The sequence below is a fragment of the Eleutherodactylus coqui genome, chromosome 7 (genome assembly GCF_035609145.1).
Source record: "Eleutherodactylus coqui strain aEleCoq1 chromosome 7, aEleCoq1.hap1, whole genome shotgun sequence".
Lineage (NCBI taxonomy): Eukaryota > Metazoa > Chordata > Amphibia > Anura > Eleutherodactylidae > Eleutherodactylus > Eleutherodactylus coqui.
The window spans coordinates 220,767,084-220,789,271 of NC_089843.1; the positions used below are offsets into that span (position 1 = coordinate 220,767,084).

Below are 22,188 nucleotides of genomic sequence, written 5' to 3' on the forward strand. Positions count from 1 at the left end.
GCGACAGCCTGCCGGAGCGAGCGACATCCTGCCGGAGCGCGACAGAACGCCGTGGGAGGTGAGTAATGAATTTATTTTCTTTTCTCCACTGTATACCGGCGTATAAGGTGACAGTTGGGGGTCGTCTTATACGCCCCGTCGCCTTATACGCCGGTATATACGGTAATTAATTCCTATTGCAAAAAGGATTGTCAGCCCAAAACACATGCATCTGTCAGCTAAGACTACCTAGCACTTTTATTTTAAAACTGAACCGTGCCCCCTCTGGAAATGAAAGTTTAGCCTATCAATTGACCCCTTAATTAACTCCTTAAGGACCAGGCTGTTTTGTACCTTAAGGACCAGACACTTATTAGGGATTTTACCCATGTGGCAGTTTTACTGCCCTATATTTTTTTTCCTTTAGCTACCAAAATAATTTTTGCTGCATTTTTTTTCCCGTGACATAAAGGGCGATTTTTTAAATTTTTTTTTTCCAGTTTTTTTAGTTTTATTGGGGGTAAAATGCTAAAAAAATGATTTTTTTTTTTTTACATTTATAGTTTTTTGTTTTGTTTTTTTCAAAGTAGTATATTTACATTAAAATAAAGTATGGGACCAGGTTCCTCTATTTGTTTTGATATGTAGTAGGTATGGTTTTGGTTTACAAGGCGCATATGGCGACGGTTTTTGTTGGCGTCGGCTTTGTGTTATTTTCTTTCTTATGTATATTGTTGTTTTATTCTGTAATTTTTATTTACTGATGTATGTAATCATGTTTTTTACCATCTATGCCCTCCATGACGTCATATAAGACCTCTGGGGGACATTCACATGTTTGTTTGTTTTTTAATTTGACACTTTCCCACTGTAGCTGGAGCATCCATAGGAGCCGCATCCATAGGAGCCCCAGTTACAGAGAAAACATCCCCTGTAGTGACATCAGTCACTGGCAGAGCTGGTCAGGGTCTGCTGGGACCCTGCAGCTCTGATGTGCCAGAGGTCACCCGGCTTGCGTAGTGAAAGTTATACTTCCACTTTCACTTGTTAGTACATTATGCTCATTAAACGATGTGTACTAAATAAAGGAGGAGGCAGAAAGGGTAAAAACCCACTTCTCCCCCCTCCCCTGGGTTATCAGCTGTTACTTATAGCTGACAACCCGTCCTGCTTCTGATTGATTGCAGAAGCAGGAGGCTTTGATCCCCACTGTAATTTTACATACGGCTGGGCTTTAAGCCCGGGACCAAGCACCATAAATTTACAGCGCTTGGTCCTAAATGGATTAAAGCAGTCAATAGTCCTCTTTTATTCAGAATGCAAAGTCTTGTGATAACCTGCAAGATATAACATAGACTGATGGTTTGAGTATGCCGGGAGGACGTGTTCCAGAAGTACATGGATTCACACAGGGGTTTGGAAAATTGTCTCTAGTTAAACTTTTATTTTTGGGGGATACGGCCAATTCAACTTTAAAATACAAATGCTAGGTGGGGTTAGGTGAGCGGCGCCCCCCAACTATCACCGTGTGTTACTACCATGAGATCTTGTGTTTGGAGTGAATTAGGCGCTGCGGAATATGTTGGCGCTATACAAACAAAGGTTCTCATTAAGGACTGGCTTTACGGTATTCTTAGTCAGTATTGATTACACACTCTAATGTTTGCCTTTAATCCGTTATCATATGAGAAGATCTATGTGGCGATATACGGAAACAAGATGTGCAATCATTTTCCACAGAGTAAATTGATCATTCTTTATCTTGCAACAAATGTCTCTTTAAAGACCGAAGCGGTCATGTTGAAAAGCCCCCCAGATCTGGGGCGAGGGGACGAATGTATAGGCAGCTCTAGTGAGAGGGTTTGCATGGCACAACAGCCGGCACATCGCTCACGAATGTATAGGCAGCTCTAGTGAGGAGGGTTTGCATGGCACAGCAGCCGGCACATCGCTCACGAATGTATAGGCAGCTCTAGTGAGGAGGGTTTGCATGGCACAGCAGCCGGCACATCGCTCACGAATGTATAGGCAGCTCTAGTGAGGAGGGTTTGCATGGCACAGCAGCCGGCACATCGCTCATGATTGTATAGGCAGCTCTAGTGAGGAGGGTTTGCATGGCACAGCAGCCGGCACATCGCTCATGATTGTATAGGCAGCTCTAGTGAGGAGGGTTTGCATGGCACAGCAGCCGGCACATCGCTCATGATTGTATAGGCAGCTCTAGTGAGGAGGGTTTGCATGGCACAGCAGCCGGCACATCGCTCATGAATGTATAGGCAGCTCTAGTGAGGAGGGTTTGCATGGCACAGCAGCCGGCACATCGCTCATGATTGTATAGGCAGCTCTAGTGAGGAGGGTTTGCATGGCACAGCAGCCGGCACATCGCTCATGATTGTATAGGCAGCTCTAGTGAGGAGGGTTGCATGGCACAGCAGCCATGGCACAGCAGCCGGCACAGCAGCCATGGCACAGCAGCTGGCACATCGCTCATGGCCACATTGACAGAAGCTTCATTTTTTATCTCCTCTCCTAATTTCCTATGTAATGTGTTAATATGCTGTTAGACACACAATGACCTTCTGTAATCTAACGGACAGCGCTGGATGGTCCCCGTCGTGGACACACAGAGCACCTTGGCCTATCTGTTTGATGAGAAGATGTCCTTTCGTACGGACGTCTACTATTTGAGCATTTACAGTATATTGCGATGTGCATTGTCATCCTAGTTACAGTTCTTGCAGATGCCATTCATGCTGATGTGCCCGTACGTCACAAGACCTCACATCTCACAATAGACAGACACTAAGTGAATGTCTTTGTTGTTAATGTAACCCACTATGTGTTCTTGTGAATGTGAAAAAAAAAAAGACATTAAAAAAAAAGTTTTTATTTCTTTATTTACTGTTCTTTGCAGATTCTGGTCTCAGCAGTCCCCTCAGTGACCATGAATTTGAAAGTTAGTTCCTGTCTGTTTTGTTTCTGTTTTTTGTTGCTTCAATCACTCTTCCACTTTTTTCTTTTTCCTTTTTTTTTCTCCATTTTCTTTCTTTTATTTGTGTCCCTAAGCTTTACATCTTTTTCCCCACAACATTTCTGTGCCTGTCTTCGCAGTTGTGCAGTTCGACAAACTGTCTATTGTGCAGATTGATGCTATGATGCCATTAATGTCTAAAGCGTGAGCAGACCCGGCTCCCCATTCGTGTGATACTGTTAATGTTCTTCCACTAGATCCCATTTTACTTTGTTACATTGTGCTGCTGTAAAAGTCATTGACCTGAATCCTACTTGATCAGTGCCGTAGCGGAGAGCTGAAGGGGTGCACTGGGTAGTCCTAATTGTATCATTACCGGCCATACTACCGTAGAGGATGACATCTTCTGTTGTATCCCACTGTGGTTTAACATTTGGATCCGGTGAACAAGCGCCAGAAATGTGACCCCGTATTGAGTCCCGTCTAGGACTTCATCAGCTCATTTACATGGGTGTTTTGTTTTTGGTTTTAGTTATTTTGTATTGTTTTACTCCCACGTCCTCCTTTCTTGTGTTTGTATCCGGTCCCCCAGCAAACTGTATATGTTTGTGACCATATTCATCAGCCAGTTGACACAACCGATCCCGATGTGTTCAGAACTTTTATTTCCGGTCATTCAGCAGCTTCATTTGCATGTATCATTTGTAATTACTGAAAATGAATCGGACTGTTTGAAGTGCACATCTGATCTCAATATTGTAAATCTTAAGGTACTAGGCTAACGGAGAAGTAAAGCACAAGAACTGAACTAAAGAATGACCTTTGCTATGTTGTTGGGTATTCTGATTGCTTAAGGCACATACAGTGGCGCAGAGGATAAGGCGACCTCTGATGGTGATTTTGGTTCTGTAGTTCCTAGTAACGGATGTTTCCTGGTTAGACCCTGGATCTGTGGAATGATTGGTGTGCTTGCTTTTCCATCCTTTTTTTCTAAATTTACCAAATTAAAAGTCCATGCTGCGTTGCTTGACTTGATTACCGCTGCTTTGTCACCTATTCTGAACGGGGCTCGAAATTCTCCGTGGCAAACATTTCCTTCCATTCTTGACATAGTCTTTCATGTTCAAGCCTACTTTTCATCTGCAGTTTCAGGAATCAATAAGAGGAGCGGTGATGGAAAAGAAACTAAATAGCCAGTTAGAGAGTTCCCCACCTGCGCCCATTTAATGAAAGATTATAGTGCAGCGTGAAGTAAAGCAAGATCTATATTTAACAGACGGGCCTACGTCTCATGGTTAGACTAAATAGTCTCTCAGCCATAGTCGTCGGGGATTACATACTAGAGGCACTTTCAGAATCTCCTCATCTGGGTACGGATGAGTTCATTACTCGTTTAGACTGGCTGTATTGAAAATAATGCGATCACTAATTAATCCAGCTGTGCTGAAAATGAGATGGCTTCTGGAGAAGCACATCAATCGGTCTCTCAGGGTCAGGAAAGGATTTCCATTTACACTGAACACAAGGTATTGACCTGTGGCATCTATAGTCTACTCTATACTAAAATCTGTTCTAGCTTCAATTGGTGCATTGCATCCCCAGTTCCCGATAAACCATTATGGCCATCTCCCAGTCACCAATGTCCCTAATGAATGTCATTTGCTTCTGTTAGTCACAAAAGTGCTTCTTTCTTCTTAATTAAATGCGTTGCATGCTCTGGATGCAGGAAGGGTAACTGCTAAGAGCCCCGAGTCAAAGAGAAGCTGCTGCAAGTTCTAAAGCTCTATCCCAAACTTAAAGTGTTCTTGATACAAAAGCAAGTAGAGAAATACTTCTCTGATGGCATTAATCTCCACCCAGAAAGTAAAAATATGGCATTCGCTGCAGTTTAAGAACATCTCGACTCAAAATGCCTTTTATACCGGGGTTATTTTACTCTGATACCGGACGTTATCCTCCTGAATTTCCCTTGAAGCTTCCCTTGAATATCGCTCTGCCAGGCCCTCTAATTACAAGATCACTCCGCTTTACATGGTGGCTGGCCTGTCACTGTGGCCGCACATTCAATGCTGGCCAACGAGGAACAGAATTACTCAAAAACATCTCTGAAGACGTCCAAATAAAATACTGCTACTCCTCAAGGCAAACCCCTTAGGATAAGGCTAAAAAGTGCAAGAATAAAAAGCCAACCGTCGCCGTGGGTCCGAGCCTCACACATGGGTGTTTCTAATTTAAATGTCCCTGAAAAGGAAACATCTGAGATAATAAATAAAATACAATATATGCTATAAGCTCGAGTTCCTTCTAGTTAAAGTGATTGTCCAAGTGGTCTTTGAGAAAAAAAGAAAAAGCAGCATCTGAATATGTAATAACATAGCAGAAGCACATTTCCCATGTATTAGATCGCCCACCGATACAGCATGGATGCTCCCATAGTCCCCTGTAGGCCTTTGTATACATGACAGCACTGATGATGTGTCATAATGGCATGCCACTGGCCTAACATCGTAAACCAAGACAAGCAGGAAATATAGGAGCATCATAGTATTGAAATGGTGCTTAATATATACTTGGTTATGTGGTTACATATACTGCTGCCAAATTAGTTTTATTTCTTGGAAAACCTCTTAAAGGGGTTGTTAAGGCATAGTCTCCCGCCTGATCTGACGTTGAGTGTGGAGGGGCATCACTGCCACTGGGCAGGATAGCTGTGAAGGCATCCATCCACTGCCCTGCGATGATTATGCATGGATCCCATTAATTAGAATAGGGCCCGTGCCCGATACCCACTGGACTTCTGATGTTTTCTCTTGCTAGCTGTCCTACTCAGTCTGCAGTTGCTTCTCTCTAGGCCCGATGTCATGAGAAGATGCCTGAACAACCTCTTTAAACTCAAGGACTCCAGCGATGGCCATATACATTTCCTGGGTCAATGAGTTAGTAGAGAATGATTGGCTTTCAGGTTTTGGGTGGAGTAAGACTTTACACACTTTACTTCTTTGGAGTAACTAAGTGACAGATTTGACTAATATAGTTAAAACAAGGACACCTCTCCAAGGTAGATAGACAGAAGTAAAATCAAAATTCTCCAAACTGGAAGGGAATCATCTGGTATGACCAGTCTACCCAACCCGTTAACACTGCAGGACATAGTCACATCCTGCACTGTTGGGGTATTTATTAAGGGAGATAGCGGGATGATCTCCCTCCATACAACGCGGGTGCTGGCTGTTTCTTATAGCCAACACCCGCCGGCAACAGCTCCGGTAAGCTGCGCTGTTCAGTGGCATTTAAGTCCCCAGGCCGACTTTTGGGGGTCCCGTATGCCCTCTGCGATGAGATCGCAGGGAGCCATGCAGGTGTCATGGCAGTCGGGGGTCTTCTGAATGTCTATCAAGCCATGCCCATGGGGTGGCTTGATAAGACTGCCTACCTGATCCCAGTATGATGTAATACTGAGATGGCATTACATCATACTGTAGGAGCGATCAAAGCATCACTAGTTGTTGTCCCCTCTGGGGACTAAGAAAAAGAGTAAAAATAAGATTAATAACTTTTTACTAATTATAAAAAAAAAAAAAGTAATAAAAGTTAAACATATATAATAAAAGAATCTTCTAAAACAAAAATACATATTTGGTATTGCTGCGTCCGTAAAAGTCCGATCTATCAAAATAACACATAATTTACCCCGCACAATAAATGTTGTCACCCTGTCTCCAAGAAAAAATGTAATAAAAAAGCGATCAAATAGTATGTATTTAAATGTGATACCAACAGAAACTGCAGGAAGTTTCGCAAAAAATAAGCCATCGCACAACTATGTCGATGGAAAAATAAAAAACTTATAGCGGTCAGAAGAATAAATAATAGTACAGCAAAATAAACAAAAACTATATAAGTTTGGTATGGTAGTAATCGCACTGACCCGTAGAATCAAGTTATTGCGTCATTTTTGTTGCAGTAGGTACACCGTAGAAACAAGACGCACTCAAAAATGGCGGAATTTCATTTTTTTACCATTTCACTCCAGTTAGAACTTTTTAAAAGCTTTTTTCAGTACATTATATGGTACCATTAAAAAATACAACACGTCCCGCAAAAAACAACAAGCCCTCGGACAGCGGCGGCGATGGATAAATAAGAGGAAAAACAGAAAATGGGGAGGAAAAAGGTCCGCGTCCTTAAGGGGTTAAAAGGTGTGATAAATATTCAGTATAGCCATGTTATATGCGGTTATGGAGTTCCGCCTTAAAGCCACCTTTACTGTACTAGCACTACTAATGCCTTTATGTGTGGGGACCATCTCTAAGCAGCGTCTTCTGCACTAAGGTTTGTAAATCCGATAAGATCCAATTCCAACCTCCTTAAACCCCTCACACGGCCGAGAACACATGAATGCCTCTATTTTGTTTTCTACTCCTTTTTATCTATTGTTTGTCATATTTCACCCCTCCGCACTCTCATGGTATGCGCTATAGCTGATTACATCTAGAGATCATGCTTTTGTGCTGTTCTGCTAAATAGTGTCCTATTTCTGTATTTCTGCCGTTCCCTCACTCCTTGGCCCAAACCTTTAGCCACAAGATCTGCTGAATTTGGGGTATTGCAGGGAAACGTAGATGTCATTTTTCTTTCAGGATACAATTTCGAGCCCTGCCTTCTAATCTTACCTAACCTGTGTCCTTTCATTGCAGATCTCACATGTAAAGACTTCTTATTTTACATTGTTTACTCTTTGGGATTGCTTTAATAAAATCTTCTTTTGGTTCGTTTCCTCCTTCTAGGTATGCTTAATCACCCACCGATACCTATTGCAGATCTTTCCGAACACACAGAACATCTGAAGGCCAACGATAACCTAAAACTATCTCAGGAATATGAGGTGAGAACCTAAGTTTGCAAATCTGTCGCAACACTTCAGGAGCCAACTAGTTTGGGTGACGACGCAGGTCCAGCGTGACGTCACAGGCATCAACACCGGACCGGTCCAGCGTGACGTCACAGGCATCAACACCGGACCGGTCCAGCGTGACGTCACAGGCATCAACACCGGACCGGTCCAGCGTGACGTCACAGGCATCAACACCGGACCGGTCCAGCGTGACGTCACAGGCATCAACACCGGACCGGTCCAGCGTGACGTCACAGGCATCAACACCGGACCGCCTAATGCGCCAATCAGCACAGACGCAGTGTCATTGTGTGAGAAACGGCTGCATATCTGTAATGTTCCTGATGGGCTGGATGGGTTGTCTGTCTCCCCAGCCAGCCTATCAGATTCTCAAACCGGCTGTGGATTGCTGGGGGTGCCGGTAATACGCTTTATGTTCTTGTCAGGGTTCTGTGCTTTGTGTTCAGTGGACTGTGGTCAGGTGTCCCTATATGTCTCTGACTTGGAATCTGCTTCTCTCCAGCAGTGGGATTGGCCTGTTTGGGGCATTGTTCCACTTAGTTAGGCTGCCTTCACACTGGTGAGAAAATCGTGCGAGACGCACAAATCTTGCACAAATATGAAACCCGTTCATTCACATCAGTGATGTTTCCCTTCATTGCACCGCAATGCAACGCTGGTAAAAAATTGCAGCATGTCCTAACTTTCAGCGAGATCGCCCATTGTTTCCAATGGGGGTGGAGGCAGCAGCACCGGACCCATTGAAAATAATGGGAGAACTCTGCGATCCTCTGCTGCGGCTGGGAAATCCTTCATCCCCGCAGCAATGCAAGGCTGTTTTCATGTGAAAACGTCTCACATCCAGGGGTTTCACATGGATGGCAAGGGCGATTATCGGGCCGTGAAACATTGCCCGATATTACCCTTGCTAGTGTTAAGGGGCCCTTAGGGGTCCAGTTGGGGAAGTTCATGGAATACCTTATAGCATTACCCAGCCATTTACTATTGTCACTGTTTGTCTGCTATGTCTGGTTCATGCCTTCCCATGTTCTTGTGGCTCAGGCTGTTAGTATTTACTAGGGTTTAGTCGCCTGTTACACTGGCAGGCCTGAGCAGACGGAACACAATCTTTGTGGTATAAGTCTCATTTTCTTTGGTAAACTTTAGAAACAGAGGATGTAAAATAGTTACTGCTAATGTAACTGTTCAGAATCACCTAAACTGAGGTATATGTAAGAGACCGGATCCGTAAATCGGGTCACCTAAACTGAGGTATATGTAAGAGACCGGATCCGTAAACCGGGTCACCTAAGCTGAGGTATATGTAAAAGACCGGATCCGTAAATCGGGTCACCTAAACTGAATTATATGTAAGAGACCGGATCCGTAAACCGGGTCACCTAAACTGAAGTATATGTAAGAGACCGGATCCATAAACCGGGTCACCTAAACTGAGGTATATGTAAGAGACCGGATCCGTAAACCGGGTCACCTAAACTGAAGTATATGTAAGAGACCGGATCCGTAAACCGGGTCACCTAAACTGAGGTATATGTAAGAGACCGGATCCGTAAACCGGGTCACCTAAACTGAAGTATATGTAAGAGACCGGATCCGTAAACCGGGTCACCTAAACTGAAGTATATGTAAGAGACCGGATCCATAAACCGGGTCACCTAAACTGAGGTATATGTAAGAGACCGGATCCGTAAACGGGGTCACCTAAACTGAAGTATATGTAAGAGACCGGATCCGTAAACGGGGTCACCTAAACTGAAGTATATGTAAGAGACCGGATCCGTAAACCGGGTCACCTAAACTGAAGTATATGTAAGAGACCGGATCCGTAAACCGGGTCACCTAAACTGAAGTATATGTAAGAGACCGGATCCGTAAACCGGGTCACCTAAACTGAGGTATATGTAAGAGACCGGATCCGTAAACCGGGTCACCTAAACTGAAGTATATGTAAGAGACCGGATCCGTAAACCGGGTCACCTAAACTGAAGTATATGTAAGAGACCGGATCCGTAAACCGGGTCACCTAAACTGAGGTATATGTAAGAGACCGGATCCGTAAACCGGGTCACCTAAACTGAGGTATATGTAAAAGACCGGATCCATAAACCGGGTCACCTAAACTGAAGTATATGTAAGAGACCGGATCCGTAAACCGGGTCACCTAAACTGAAGTATATGTAAGAGACCGGATCCATAAACCGGGTCACCTAAACTGAAGTATATGTAAGAGACCGGATCCATAAACCGGGTCACCTAAACTGAAGTATATGTAAGAGACCGGATCTGTAAACCGGGTCACCTAAACTGAAGTATATGTAAGAGACCGGATCTGTAAACCGGGTCACCTAAACTGAAGTATATGTAAGAGACCGGATCCATAAACCGGGTCACCTAAACTGAAGTATATGTAAGAGACCGGATCTGTAAACCGGGTCACCTAAACTGAGGTATATGTAAGAGACCGGATCCGTAAACCGGGTCACCTAAACTGAAGTATATGTAAGAGACCGGATCCGTAAACCGGGTCACCTAAACTGAAGTATATGTAAGAGACCGGATCCGTAAACCGGGTCACCTAAACTGAAGTATATGTAAGAGACCGGATCCGTAAACCGGGTCACCTAAACTGAAGTATATGTAAGAGACCGGATCCGTAAACTGAGGTATATGTAAGAGACCGGATCCGTAAACCGGGTCACCTAAACTGAGGTATATGTAAGAGACCGGATCCGTAAACCGGGTCACCTAAACGGAGGTATATGTAAGAGACCGGATCCGTAAACCGGGTCACCTAAACTGAAGTATGTGTAAGAGACCGGATCCGTAAACCGGGTCACCTAAACTGAAGTATGTGTAAGAGACCGGATCCGTAAACCGATTAACCTAAACTGAGGTATATGTAACAGACCGGATCCGTAAACCGGGTCACCTAAACTGAGGTATATGTAAGAGACCGGATCTGTAAACTACATAACTATTCTAAAAGTATATTTATTTATATAGACAGTAATTAGTAACAATAGACCTAATTCGACATACCAGGGTTGTTAATTCTTTTACCGTTCTTCTCCAAATGCAGAAATCTAGTCCTTCTGATCTGCCGGCAGCATTCTATAGAGCTGGATGAGCTGAACGGACTGATACCTCATTTCCTGAAGAACTATGTGATTGTTCTCCGTGAGAGAAGCCAAGTAACCTTGTGGATATGATGATAAAGCACAAGTTATACTGACTCTGATAACTTGTCCCCCTGCTGATTCTGGGCTTAGGGGTCCGGTGAGTGGTCTCGATCAGTCATTGAGTGCTATGGGAATAGCTGTCCGTGACTGATTGCGATCGCCGCCGGACTCCCTAAACCCAGACTAAGCAGGTGCTTAAATGAAGAAATGGCAAGTTACACTGAATCTTTTACCATAAAACTAAATGTGAATCTCCGCATGTCCACCTGCTCTGAATGTACGGTATATGATTGCAGTAACGAGCGCACATTGATAGAATGTTCCGTTTGATTCTTTTTCAGTCCATAGATCCCGGCCAGCAGTTCACTTGGGAGCACTCCAATCTTGAAGTAAACAAACCCAAAAACCGCTACGCTAATGTGATTGCCTATGATCACTCCCGTGTCATCCTCATGCCCGTTGAAGGTACACAATTACTTACACCCTCTCAAATTAGTTGTTCTAAAATGTTCTCCTACCCCAAGATGTATTATTGTGTCTGCTTCTTCTAAATTCTGTGTGAGTTGAATGGACACTTTCAGCACTGGTTCACATGGTTCACATACTTGGTGCCCTTCATTTTAAGGTTGCTTCTGCACGTCTTGCGATTCACAGACCCCTCTGCATGTATGTGAAGTAGCTGCCAGCTTCTTGGATTACCCTAAGCACACTATGCTCTGGTAGTTTGTAGCACTGCTTCTGTAGTCTGGGACACGCCCCCCCGCTCACCAGTAGCCCAGAGCTGCTGAAGATGCTGATATCACCAGCGCTGGTCTATCTGAGAGCAGGAAGAAGGGACTCAAACTACCGAAGTATCATGTGCTTTGGGTATTTGGTAGTCTGAGAAGTTGGCAGCCATTCTACATACCTGTAGAGGGAGGTGGGAAGCACATTTTAACTACACAGTCTGGTTCACATAAAAAATGTTGGCGTTGATGATTCAAATGAACATTTCTGACGTACATAAAGTGGGGAACGGCGCATTCTTCAGAAGATTGAAATTTGCTGTAATTTTCATCCCAGTCAGATGAAAAATGATAAAACTTTATCAACGGCCAATATGTTTTTTACAGCGGTCGGTAAAGCAAGCATCCAGTCAACATGTTCACCATCCATAGAGAAACTATAGTACACATATCTGGTTCCCTTGATTTTGAAAACTGCTGCCAAAGTTGCATAATTTTGGAGCCCCTAATGCCTGTGCAAAAAGCCTGCCGCAGTCTCCAACGACTGTGCACAGTATGCTTAGGATGTCTGGGACCCCACACCATCCTCCATGGACATGACCTCTGCACAGTGGGGACAGATGTCCTAAGATACCTATTAACACACATAGCAAACAATTGCTAATAAGGTCATCCTGACGGATCATTTTTATGTGTTTCTGTTGAGTAATCCCAAGGAATCCACAAAGCGCTGTCCCACCCAAAATAAATAGGAGCTGGGGAGCGTGGCAGCCGAAGGGAAATTGGATTGGAAAGGGTTAAGTGCCTTGGTGTCCGACTGTGATACTTCTAGTGCTAGTGTTCTCTTCCTTTATTTGAGCAGTGTGTACTATAGGTTTCAGAAAAACGTGTAAAATATTAAGCCCTTAATTAGATTTCACAAATGTGTTTTAAAAATGTAATTAAAAACAAATTTAAAATTTGAGCACAAAAAATGTACAAAAATGCATTAAGGCCCAATTAGAGGCAACGATTATAGCTCAAAATTCACTCAAAAACCGTCTTTTGAATGATAACCGTTGCGTCTAAATGCGCAGCCATGGTGCACTTTTCTTGCACTGTTCGTTCATCGCTCATTTCTAAAAAGCTAGAAATCACCGATGACTTATCAGCGCCGCACGCTGATTTTCTCAGTGGGTGGCGCTGATGGTATTCTTTCAGCTGGTATCACACTGGCAGTTCTCAGCGGGACACCAGCTGAAAGGTCTGAAAACGATGCAGCTGTTTGCATATACAAAACAGCTGCTTTGTTCTCGGAGCTATCACAGTTTTTTATCTCCCCTTTTTTTTTTGCCGTTGATACGGCCGCATGAGGGCTTGGTTTTTTGCGTGGTAAATGTATTATAAATAGAGATGAGCGAGCACGCTCGGTCGGTTAAGGCAGTTACTCGAGCGAGCATCGGGGGGGGGGGTCGGCGAGGGGAGAGAGAGATCTCTCACTCTTCCCCCAAGAACAGCGCATGTGCAGTGAAGTGAGGTGCAAACTTATACATCTCCACCCTTATCTCTGAGATTAACTAAAGAAGTACTTCCTTTCTTTTTTTTTTTGTTTTTGAGAAACCCATGGTAATATACTGACCTCTGCTGTGAAGAATCCAGTTTTGTGGCTTCCCCCCTTCCAGGCTGTGCATTCTTCACTTTTCTTCCAGCCTCCAGAACACATGACCAGCACCCCAGGGACAGCCGTAGTTTAGTTGGCACCCTGTGTGACTTTTGTTGCTGCGCCCCACAATTGTCATAAAAATGATATGTTTATATCCAGTACTTTGCTAAAGATTTAGACAGGTGTGGAAAATGGTGCAAAATAAGACTGCTTTCATAAATAGAAGTGTTAGTAGTTTATTTTTGTCAATTAACAAAATGCAAAGTGACCGAATAAAACAGATCTAAATGTAATCGATATTTAGTGTGACCGCCCTCCGTGCAGGTATAACTAGAAGAAGTGATGCTTTTATATATTATAGGATAATAATCAGATGTATGATTAACCAGTTATACCAGACAGGTAAAAATGGGCAAAGCACAAATAAACGGGCAACACTGAGGACCATAGATGCAGTGGTCAACCAAGGAAATCATTATGCTTACTTCCCTTTGAAATCGGAATATATCCAGCAGTGCCATCAGCTCAGAACTACTTCATACAGAACAAATAAAAAAAGAGAGCAGACTATTCTACATGTCCATTACCAGTTTCCGATATTTGGTGCTCGTTCACTGTTTGTCAGGACTCGAACCCAGGAGCTCCTGTACCCCAGGTGGCAGTTCTACCTGCTGAGCTATCCAGCCCTTTGGACATCTCCCCTGCATGATCTTAGTCTTGTTCCTAGCTCCTGCAATCCAGTCCCTGTTATAGCTCCACCCTGTTCCTGATTGGACATGCTATAAGAGTCTGGCCCTTCCACTTCCTCTTTGCGTGATCGTGCTCCATGCCTTTAGTCTAGCTCTGCTCCTAACTGCTCCTCTCTGTACAATTGATGCTACCCATTACCGACCTCTAGCTACATTCTGACTACGCTACCTGCCTGCTCCCTGTGGCAACAGATACTTATCCATTAATGACCCCTGGCTTTTTTTAACTACATTATCTGTCTGCTTGGGTTACAATACAAGGCTCCGAACCCGCTCCAGGTCGCTCTGAAACGCTGGGGTTCTGGGTTCAAGTCCAACCACAGACAACATGCTTCTAGACTGTGCATGCGCTGTAGAAAGTGTATACAGCATATAAATCAATAAAATAAGCAAGTAAAAGAAAAATGAACCCGACTCAGTTTTTAGTTGAAAGCTATTTCTATTTAAACTATAGTCTCAGTCACTTCATTCGGATCATCCGGCTGCAAGGTCTGAAGCCTATACATCATTTACCTTTCTTCTTTTAAAAGCCTCAAATCTGTCCCATCTCTCTAATCAATCTAGAGTTACAACTGTATGGTAAAACCCTAGCTCTACGTCCAGCGCCATGCCTGCCACATCGGCTTAAAGGGGTTGTCCCGCGCCGAAACGGGTTTTGTTTTATTCAATAGCCCCCCCGTTCTGCGCGAGACAAACCCGATGCAGGGATAAAAAAAAAAACGGGTAGTACTTACCCGAATCCCCGCGCTCCAGTGACTTCTTACTTACCTTGTGAAGATGGCCGCCGGGATCTTCACCCTCGGTGGACCGCAGGTCTTCTGTGCGGTCCATTGCCGATTCCAGCCTCCTGATTGGCTGGAATCGGCACACGTGACGGGGCGGAGCTACGAGGAGCCGCTCTCTGGCACGAGCGGCCCCATTCAGAAGGGAGAAGACCGGACTGCGCAAGCGCGTCTAATCGGGCGATTAGACGCTGAAGATTAGACGGCACCATGGAGACGAGGACGCTAGCAACGGAACAGGTAAGTGAATAACTTCAGTATGGCTCATAATTAATGCGCGATGTACATTACAAAGTGCATTAATATGGCCATACAGAAGTGTATAACCCCACTTTGTTTCGCGGGACAACCCCTTTAAGAACGACCAGGTCGGTTTCATTTCTGGCCAAGAAGCTAGTGATTCTACAATCAAAGCCCAACTACTTATAGCCAACGCTCAATCCTTAAAATCCCTGCTGTGTCATCTCAATGGATGCTAAAAAGGTGTTTGACCGAGTAAACGTTTCCCCGCAGCACACTATCGCACATTGGCCTGCGCCCCATCATGATGCATAGGATCACATTCCCTACTATCATAACCCTACTGTATGAGTGCATGTGAACCGTAATTTATCTGAATCATCTACTCTTTTCCTGCCATCATACTCCATGGCCATAGAATATTTAGCAGTGATATTCGTAGTAACCCAGACATCAAGGGGATATCCATCATGAACAGGGGATATAAAGCTTCTCTTTACGCCTATAATCTTACATATCACCAATACCCGACTCTCTCTCCCTTCTGTCTTGGATGAGTTTGTGAAATATGATTTTGTAATCCACTTTAAAGCTAACCTTTCGAGATTCTAAATACTTTGTTGCCAAGCACAGGCATTGTAGCACTGGAAGCAGCCCTCCCCTCCCCTTGCTGCTCTCGATCATTCAAGTATCGTGGGCTGCAGATGCCATTAGATCCTTCACAATTATACAGATTGAACTCCCCCAAGCTCCTCTCAAAAGCCCTTACTGATCTAAACTCATACGGCCAACTGTCCTGGTTTGGTCAGATTAATGTTATAAAAATGGACATTTTACCAAGATTTCTTTACCTTTTCCAAGTTATACCAATTGCTTTACCGTCATCCTTCGTTTAGAAACTATCTCATGTAATCCCCAGATTTGTTTGGAGCTCTTCTGGGCCTCGTTTTGGATGTGGGCTGCTATATAGTTCTAGATTAGATGGGAGTACAGATTTACCTGATATGCAAGTGTCTATAATCGGTTGGTTGGTTGATTGGTTCCACGGGATGGGTATGAAGCAATGGTTGGATCTTGAATTTTCTAGATCACCTTTGGCTCTTCATTCCATACCATGGGTTAGAAAAGAGTATCAACCTCACAAAGACTCTTCACCTTTTCTGACATTGCACTTTTAGCGCTATGGGACTGTCTGGTCAACAAGTTGGGAATCTCTCACACTACGGGCCCGTTTACTCCTCTGTTTGACAATCCAGCATTTCTCCCCGCAGTAGGAGTCCCTCGATTTTTAGCTTGGTCAGTCCATTCAAATATGAGGCTTCATAATGTCTTGACAGGCTTTCTTTTCCCCCTGGAATACTGGTGTAGTTTTTGTATCAGAAGTAGCGCCTTCTAGTCCCTATCGTTTTGCTCCTATTCAATCAAATTGGCTTAGAACTGGCAGAAACCAGTGGAACCCAGGTACACCCATGTACTGTTTGAAGAAGTTTGGCAGAAGTAGTCTCTATAGAAGAATTGAGGCAAAAAAGCCGCACCTTTTTGATGTAGAAACAAGACCAAGCGACTCAACTAGGCACAAAAACACAGGAACTGGGGGACAAAACAATGACTTCAGGCGCTCTGGACTGGCAAGTCAAAATTTGAAACATTTGGTTGTCACAGGAGGCAGTTTATTCGGCAAAGAGCTGGAGAGCAGTACAATGTCTGCAGGCAGTAGTGAAGCATGGGGGAGAGCGGTACAATAATGAGTGCCTGCAGGCAGCAGTGAAGCATGGTGGAGAGCGGTACAATGAGTGTCTGCAGGCAGCAGTGAAGCATGGTGGAGAGCGGTACAATGAGTGTCTGCAGGAAGCAGTGAAGCATGGGGGAGAGCGGTACAATAATAAGTGTCTGCAGGCAACAGTGAAGCATAATGGAGAGCGGTACAATAATGAGTGCCTGCAGGCAACAGTGAAGCATGGTGGAGAGCGGTACAATGAGTGTCTGCAGGCAGCAGTGAAGCATGGGGGAGAGCGGTACAATAATAAGTGTCTGCAGGCAACAGTGAAGCATAATGGAGAGCGGTACAATAATGAGTGCCTGCAGGCAGCAGTGAAGCATGGCAGAGAGCGGTACAATAATGAGTGTCTGCAGGCAGCAGTGAAGCATGGTGGAGAGTGGTACAATGAGTGTCTGCAGGCAGCAGTGAAGCATGGGGGAGAGTGGTACAATAATAAGTGTTTGCAGGCAACAGTGAAGCATAATGGAGAGCGGTACAATGAGTGCCTGCAGGCAACAGTGAAGCATGGGGGAGAGCGGTACAATAATGAGTGTCTGCAGGCGACAGTGAAGCATGGTGGAGAGCGGTACAATAATGTGTGTGTAGGCAACCATGAGTACAATGAAAAAAACTTGGTACTGTGTTAGCCAGTAGAGCAAAATGATTGTTCCCAGCAAGAAAAACCAAGTAATCTTGTAGATATGACCTTTTAATCGCTAACAAAAATGCATGATGTTATAGCGAGCTTCCAAACCAACGCAGGGTCCTTCCTCAGGCTTGGAGAGCGGTACAATGAGTGTCTGCAGGCAGCAGTGAAGCATGGTGGAGAGCGGTACAATGAGTGTCTGCAGGCAGCAGTGAAGCATGGTGGAGAGCGGTACAATGAGTGTCTGCAGGCAGCAGTGAAGCATGGTGGAGAGCGGTACAATAATGAGTGTCTGCAGGCAGCAATGAAGCATGGTGGAGAGCGGTACAATAATGAGTGTCTGCAGGCAGCAGTGAAGCATGGTGGAGAGCGGTACAATAATGAGTGTCTGCAGGCAGCAATGAAGCATGGTAGAGAGCGATACAATAATGAGTGTCTGCAGGCAGCAATGAAGCATGGTGGAGAGCGGTGCAATAATGAGTGGCCGCAGGCAGCAATGAAGCATGGTGGAGAGCGGTACAATAATGAGTGTCTGCAGGCAGCAATGAAGCATGGTGGAGGCTCCTTGCAACTTTGTGGCTGCATTTCAGCAAATGGAGTTGGGGGTTTGGTCAGGATTTATAGTGCCCTCAATGCTGAGAAATACAGAATGATGCTTATCCATCATGCAGTACCATCAGGGAGGCCTCCCATTGGCTCCAAGTTTGTTCTGTATCAGGAAAACAACCCCCAATGTCCAGCCAATATAATTAAGAACTATGTTCAGTCTAAAGAAGAAGTTGTCCTGGAAGTGATGACCTGGCCCCCACAGAGCCCCTGATCATCCAGTCTGTCTGGGATTACATGAAGATACAGAAGGATTTGAGTGAGACGACTTCCACAGATACTCTGCGCTTAGTTCTCCAAGGTATCTGGAACATCCTTCCTGCTGAGTTCCCTCAAAAACTGTGTGCAAGTGTACCTAGAAGAACTGATGCTGTTTTGAAGGTAAAGGGTGGTCACAATAAATATGAATTTGATTTAGATTTCTCTTTTGTTCATTCATTTTATTTTTGTCAATTAACAAACTACAAACTATTAACTCTTCTATTTTTGAAAGCCTTCTTTCTTTGCACCATTTTCTCCACACCTGCCTAAACATTACTACATATATATTTTGCACTGATGAGTCCGGATATACTGTATTTTGCTTATACAGCCAGCAAGATGATACCGTGTTTCCTCGAAAATAAGACCCTGTCTTGTATTAACTTTTGCCCCAAAAGCAGCACATGGTCTTATTTTCATGTGTGTCTTATACTCACCTAGCAGGCGCCGTCCAGGTCCCTCCTGCTGGTCTCCGGCACTCCTGCAGACTTCCATGTAGTCCTCTGCGCCGACAGAACATCTCTTGCTGGTAACCGAGCTTGAATACCCCACCTCCAGCAAGAGATTGCTCTGATTGGCTGATCCGGGAGCACTAGCGAACCAATCACACCGGTGCTTGATAAACCAATAACAGCCATTCATTGAATGGCTGTGAATGGTTCATCGAGCGCACGCTCTGATTGGCTGAGGCGGCGCTCACGAACCACATCTGTAAAAGTACAAATCGTGTTTTGAGGTTTTTTTGGACTTCCCATCTCCTAAAAAAAGGTGAGTAAAATGCAATCAAAAAGCCGTATGTGCTCCAAAGTGGTACCAATAAAATCTACAAGTCACCTCACAAAAAGGAGTCTTTACAGAGCCCTGTCTATTGAAAAGTGGGAAAAAGTTATGGGTCTCAGAATATTGGGACAAAGGCCAAATAAAGGTTTTCAAAATTAATAAAACACAAAAACTGCCTAAAGGGTTAATTATGTGTTGTTTTTTTCTACCTCCATTTGCTCTAGGTATTCTTGGCAGTGACTACATAAATGCCAACTATATTGATGGTTACCGGAAACAGAATGCATATATAGCAACTCAGGGACCCTTGCCTGACACCTTTGGAGATTTTTGGCGCATGGTCTGGGAACAGCGCTCTGCCACCATTGTTATGATGACTAGACTAGAGGAGAAGTCTCGGGTGAGTATCTCATTAGCAAGTCATAAGCTATTTACAAGTCTAACATAATTTATTATTTAGTTTACGCCTGTCAGGTTGAAAGTCCCATCGAAAACTGTGTGCAATAATCATTCCAAGGAAACCAGGAGAGAAAAGTGTCAACAGGCGATCTGTAAATGTACTGAAAAGAGACAGAATTCCAAATGCACCAGATGGATTATAGGGGTGTTCCTATCTCTATCAGTTATGACCGACTTGGGTATATCACTCTGTATACCGTGTCCAGAGGTGGCCGGGATTATGGGAGCAGCCGCACTGGCTATTGCATGATGATTCCATAACTCCCATTTACTCTTATGGGAATAGCAGAAGCGTTATAGCACAGGGAGCATGGCTGCTCCCGTAATCCTGGGCGCCTCTGGCCGCTCCCGCGATCCTGGGCGCCTCTGGCCGCTCCCGCGATCCTGGGCGCCTCTGGCCGCTCCCGCGATCCTGGGCGCCTCTGGCCGCTCCCGCGATCCTGGGCGCCTCTGGCCGCTCCCGCGATCCTGGGCGCCTCTGGCCGCTCCCGCGATCCTGGGCGCCTCTGGCCGCTCCCGCGATCCTGGGCGCCTCTGGCCGCTCCCGCGATCCTGGGCGCCTCTGGCCGCTCCCGCGATCCTGGGCGCCTCTGGCCGCTCCCGCGATCCTGGGCGCCTCTGGCCGCTCCCATTATCCTGGGCGCCTCTGGCTCCTGCCCCACAATCCTGGGCGCCTCTGGCTCCTGCCCCACAATCCTGGGCGCCTCTGGCTCCTGCCCCACAATCCTGGGCGCCTCTGGCTCCTGCCCCACAATCCTGGGCGCCTCTGGCTCCTGCCCCACAATCCTGGGCGCCTCTGGCTCCTGCCCCACAATCCTGGGCGCCTCTGGCTCCTGCCCCACAATCCTGGGCGCCTCTGGCTCCTGCCCCACAATCCTGGGCGCCTCTGGCTCCTGCCCCACAATCCTGGGCGCCTCTGGCTCCTGCCCCACAATCCTGGGCGCCTCTGGCTCCTGCCCCACAATCCTGGGCGCCTCTGGCTCCTGCCCCACAATCCTGGACAGCTCTGGCTCCTGCCCCACAATCCTGGACAGCTCTGGCTCCTGCCCCACAATCCTGGACAGCTCTGGCTGGGGCGTATGGAAGGGATTCCCATATCACACTGGTTTAAATGGCAACAAGCATCATTAGATGACTGTATGGAAGCAGGTTATGTACAGAGGTCAGGTGCGTTACTGCCAGACACATGGGGCTGCCCGAATGACTTCAACATTAAATACCAGTGTTCTAGTAATCATTATAACAGAAAATAATGCATTAATATGTGTGACATAAAGGGGGCCCACCAATGCAGGATGGGGGCCCAGCATGCCACCATAGAGGACGGCCATAAATGACAAAGGACCAAACTGTAAAAACCAAAGGAATAAGAGGCAGAGAGGAGGTGGGGAAGCCATGACAGCCGACATGGAATATACAGACCTGATCAGGGAGGAAGTCCTAAACCCTCCCTGGAGGACATCGGAGTGACCATAGCTGGAAACTCGGGATGATGACTTCCACACCATTAGTTATGGCTAGCTTCAGATTATATGTCCTGTGTGGGGCGCCGCAGGACAGACGGCATTTCAAGCGACAATTCACATAAGAAATTTTAGTACTTTTAAAAAAGCTAAATAAAGCCGGGCGGCACATGCGCAGTACAGGGGGCGCTCGCCGTCGCTATGGCGATGACGTGGCCTCCTCTGTTTCGAATGTGTCGGCCAGCGCATGCGTAGTTGAACGGACGCCATCGCCATAGTGATGACACGGCTCCTGCAGCCGCCCTGCTGACTTCAATGGAAGCCAGCCATGCGTAACCTGCGGCAAATTGCAGCATGCTGCGATTTCTTTCCGGGGACAGAAAATCACAATTGATTTCCGCTTGTGGGCAGGAAATTGTGTTTTTCCATAGCAGGCTATGGGCTGGATTTGCTGCGAAATCCAGAGGTGGAATCCCGCTCTGGATTTCGCAATGCAAATACGCCCATGGACAGGAGGCCCAATGTTACACAGGCGGCTTTTACAGTGTTTAGTGCGGCATTGATATCAGTGGGGCTTCTCAGACGAGTGTTTAAGCACGGCGTTTCTAACGCCGCAATTTGTAAATGCTGTCTGCTCTATTTTAGTGCATTTCAGCAATTTTTTTTACCGCGCCCCATCATTGCAATGGGTGATAAGATGCATTAAAAAAAAAATAAAAAATCGCTGGAATGCACCAACCGCATTTTACCACGATTTTGAACACGTCAGAGCGTTTACCAGCGCTTTTTAACGCACCTCATCATCGTGATGAGGTGCGTTAAAAGACACAAACGCAGAAGAATAGGGCAGATCGTGCTCAAAAATTGGGGCGTTCAGAACGCTGCGCTCCATCTGATCCAGTTTTATTAAAAATGAAAATCAGAAAATGGAAAAAACATCGGTGAGCTTTCCACTTGCATCAGTATTTCAGCCTCTTCAATGATTATGGCTCGGTGCTTGGCAGTGTCGGCTTGCAGGGCTGCGGTCACAGG

The 22,188-nt window shown here is 45.4% G+C and overlaps 1 protein-coding gene across 12 annotated transcripts in view; it reads left to right on the forward strand.

Moving 5' to 3' along the window:
• PTPRS (protein tyrosine phosphatase receptor type S) overlaps positions 1–22,188 on the forward strand; it is a 240,551-nt gene that overhangs the window by 199,243 nt on the left and 19,120 nt on the right. For 6 of the 12 annotated variants that reach the window (XM_066574433.1, XM_066574434.1, XM_066574436.1 and 3 more), the window contains 4 exons: positions 2,894–2,935; positions 7,738–7,835; positions 11,386–11,509; positions 19,459–19,634. In XM_066574433.1, the coding sequence (XP_066430530.1) occupies positions 2,894–2,935; positions 7,738–7,835; positions 11,386–11,509; positions 19,459–19,634 (440 nt within the window). The remainder of the gene's footprint in view (positions 1–2,893; positions 2,936–7,737; positions 7,836–11,385; positions 11,510–19,458; positions 19,635–22,188) is intronic. The other 6 variants (XM_066574437.1, XM_066574438.1, XM_066574444.1 and 3 more) reach the window with 1 other exon arrangement.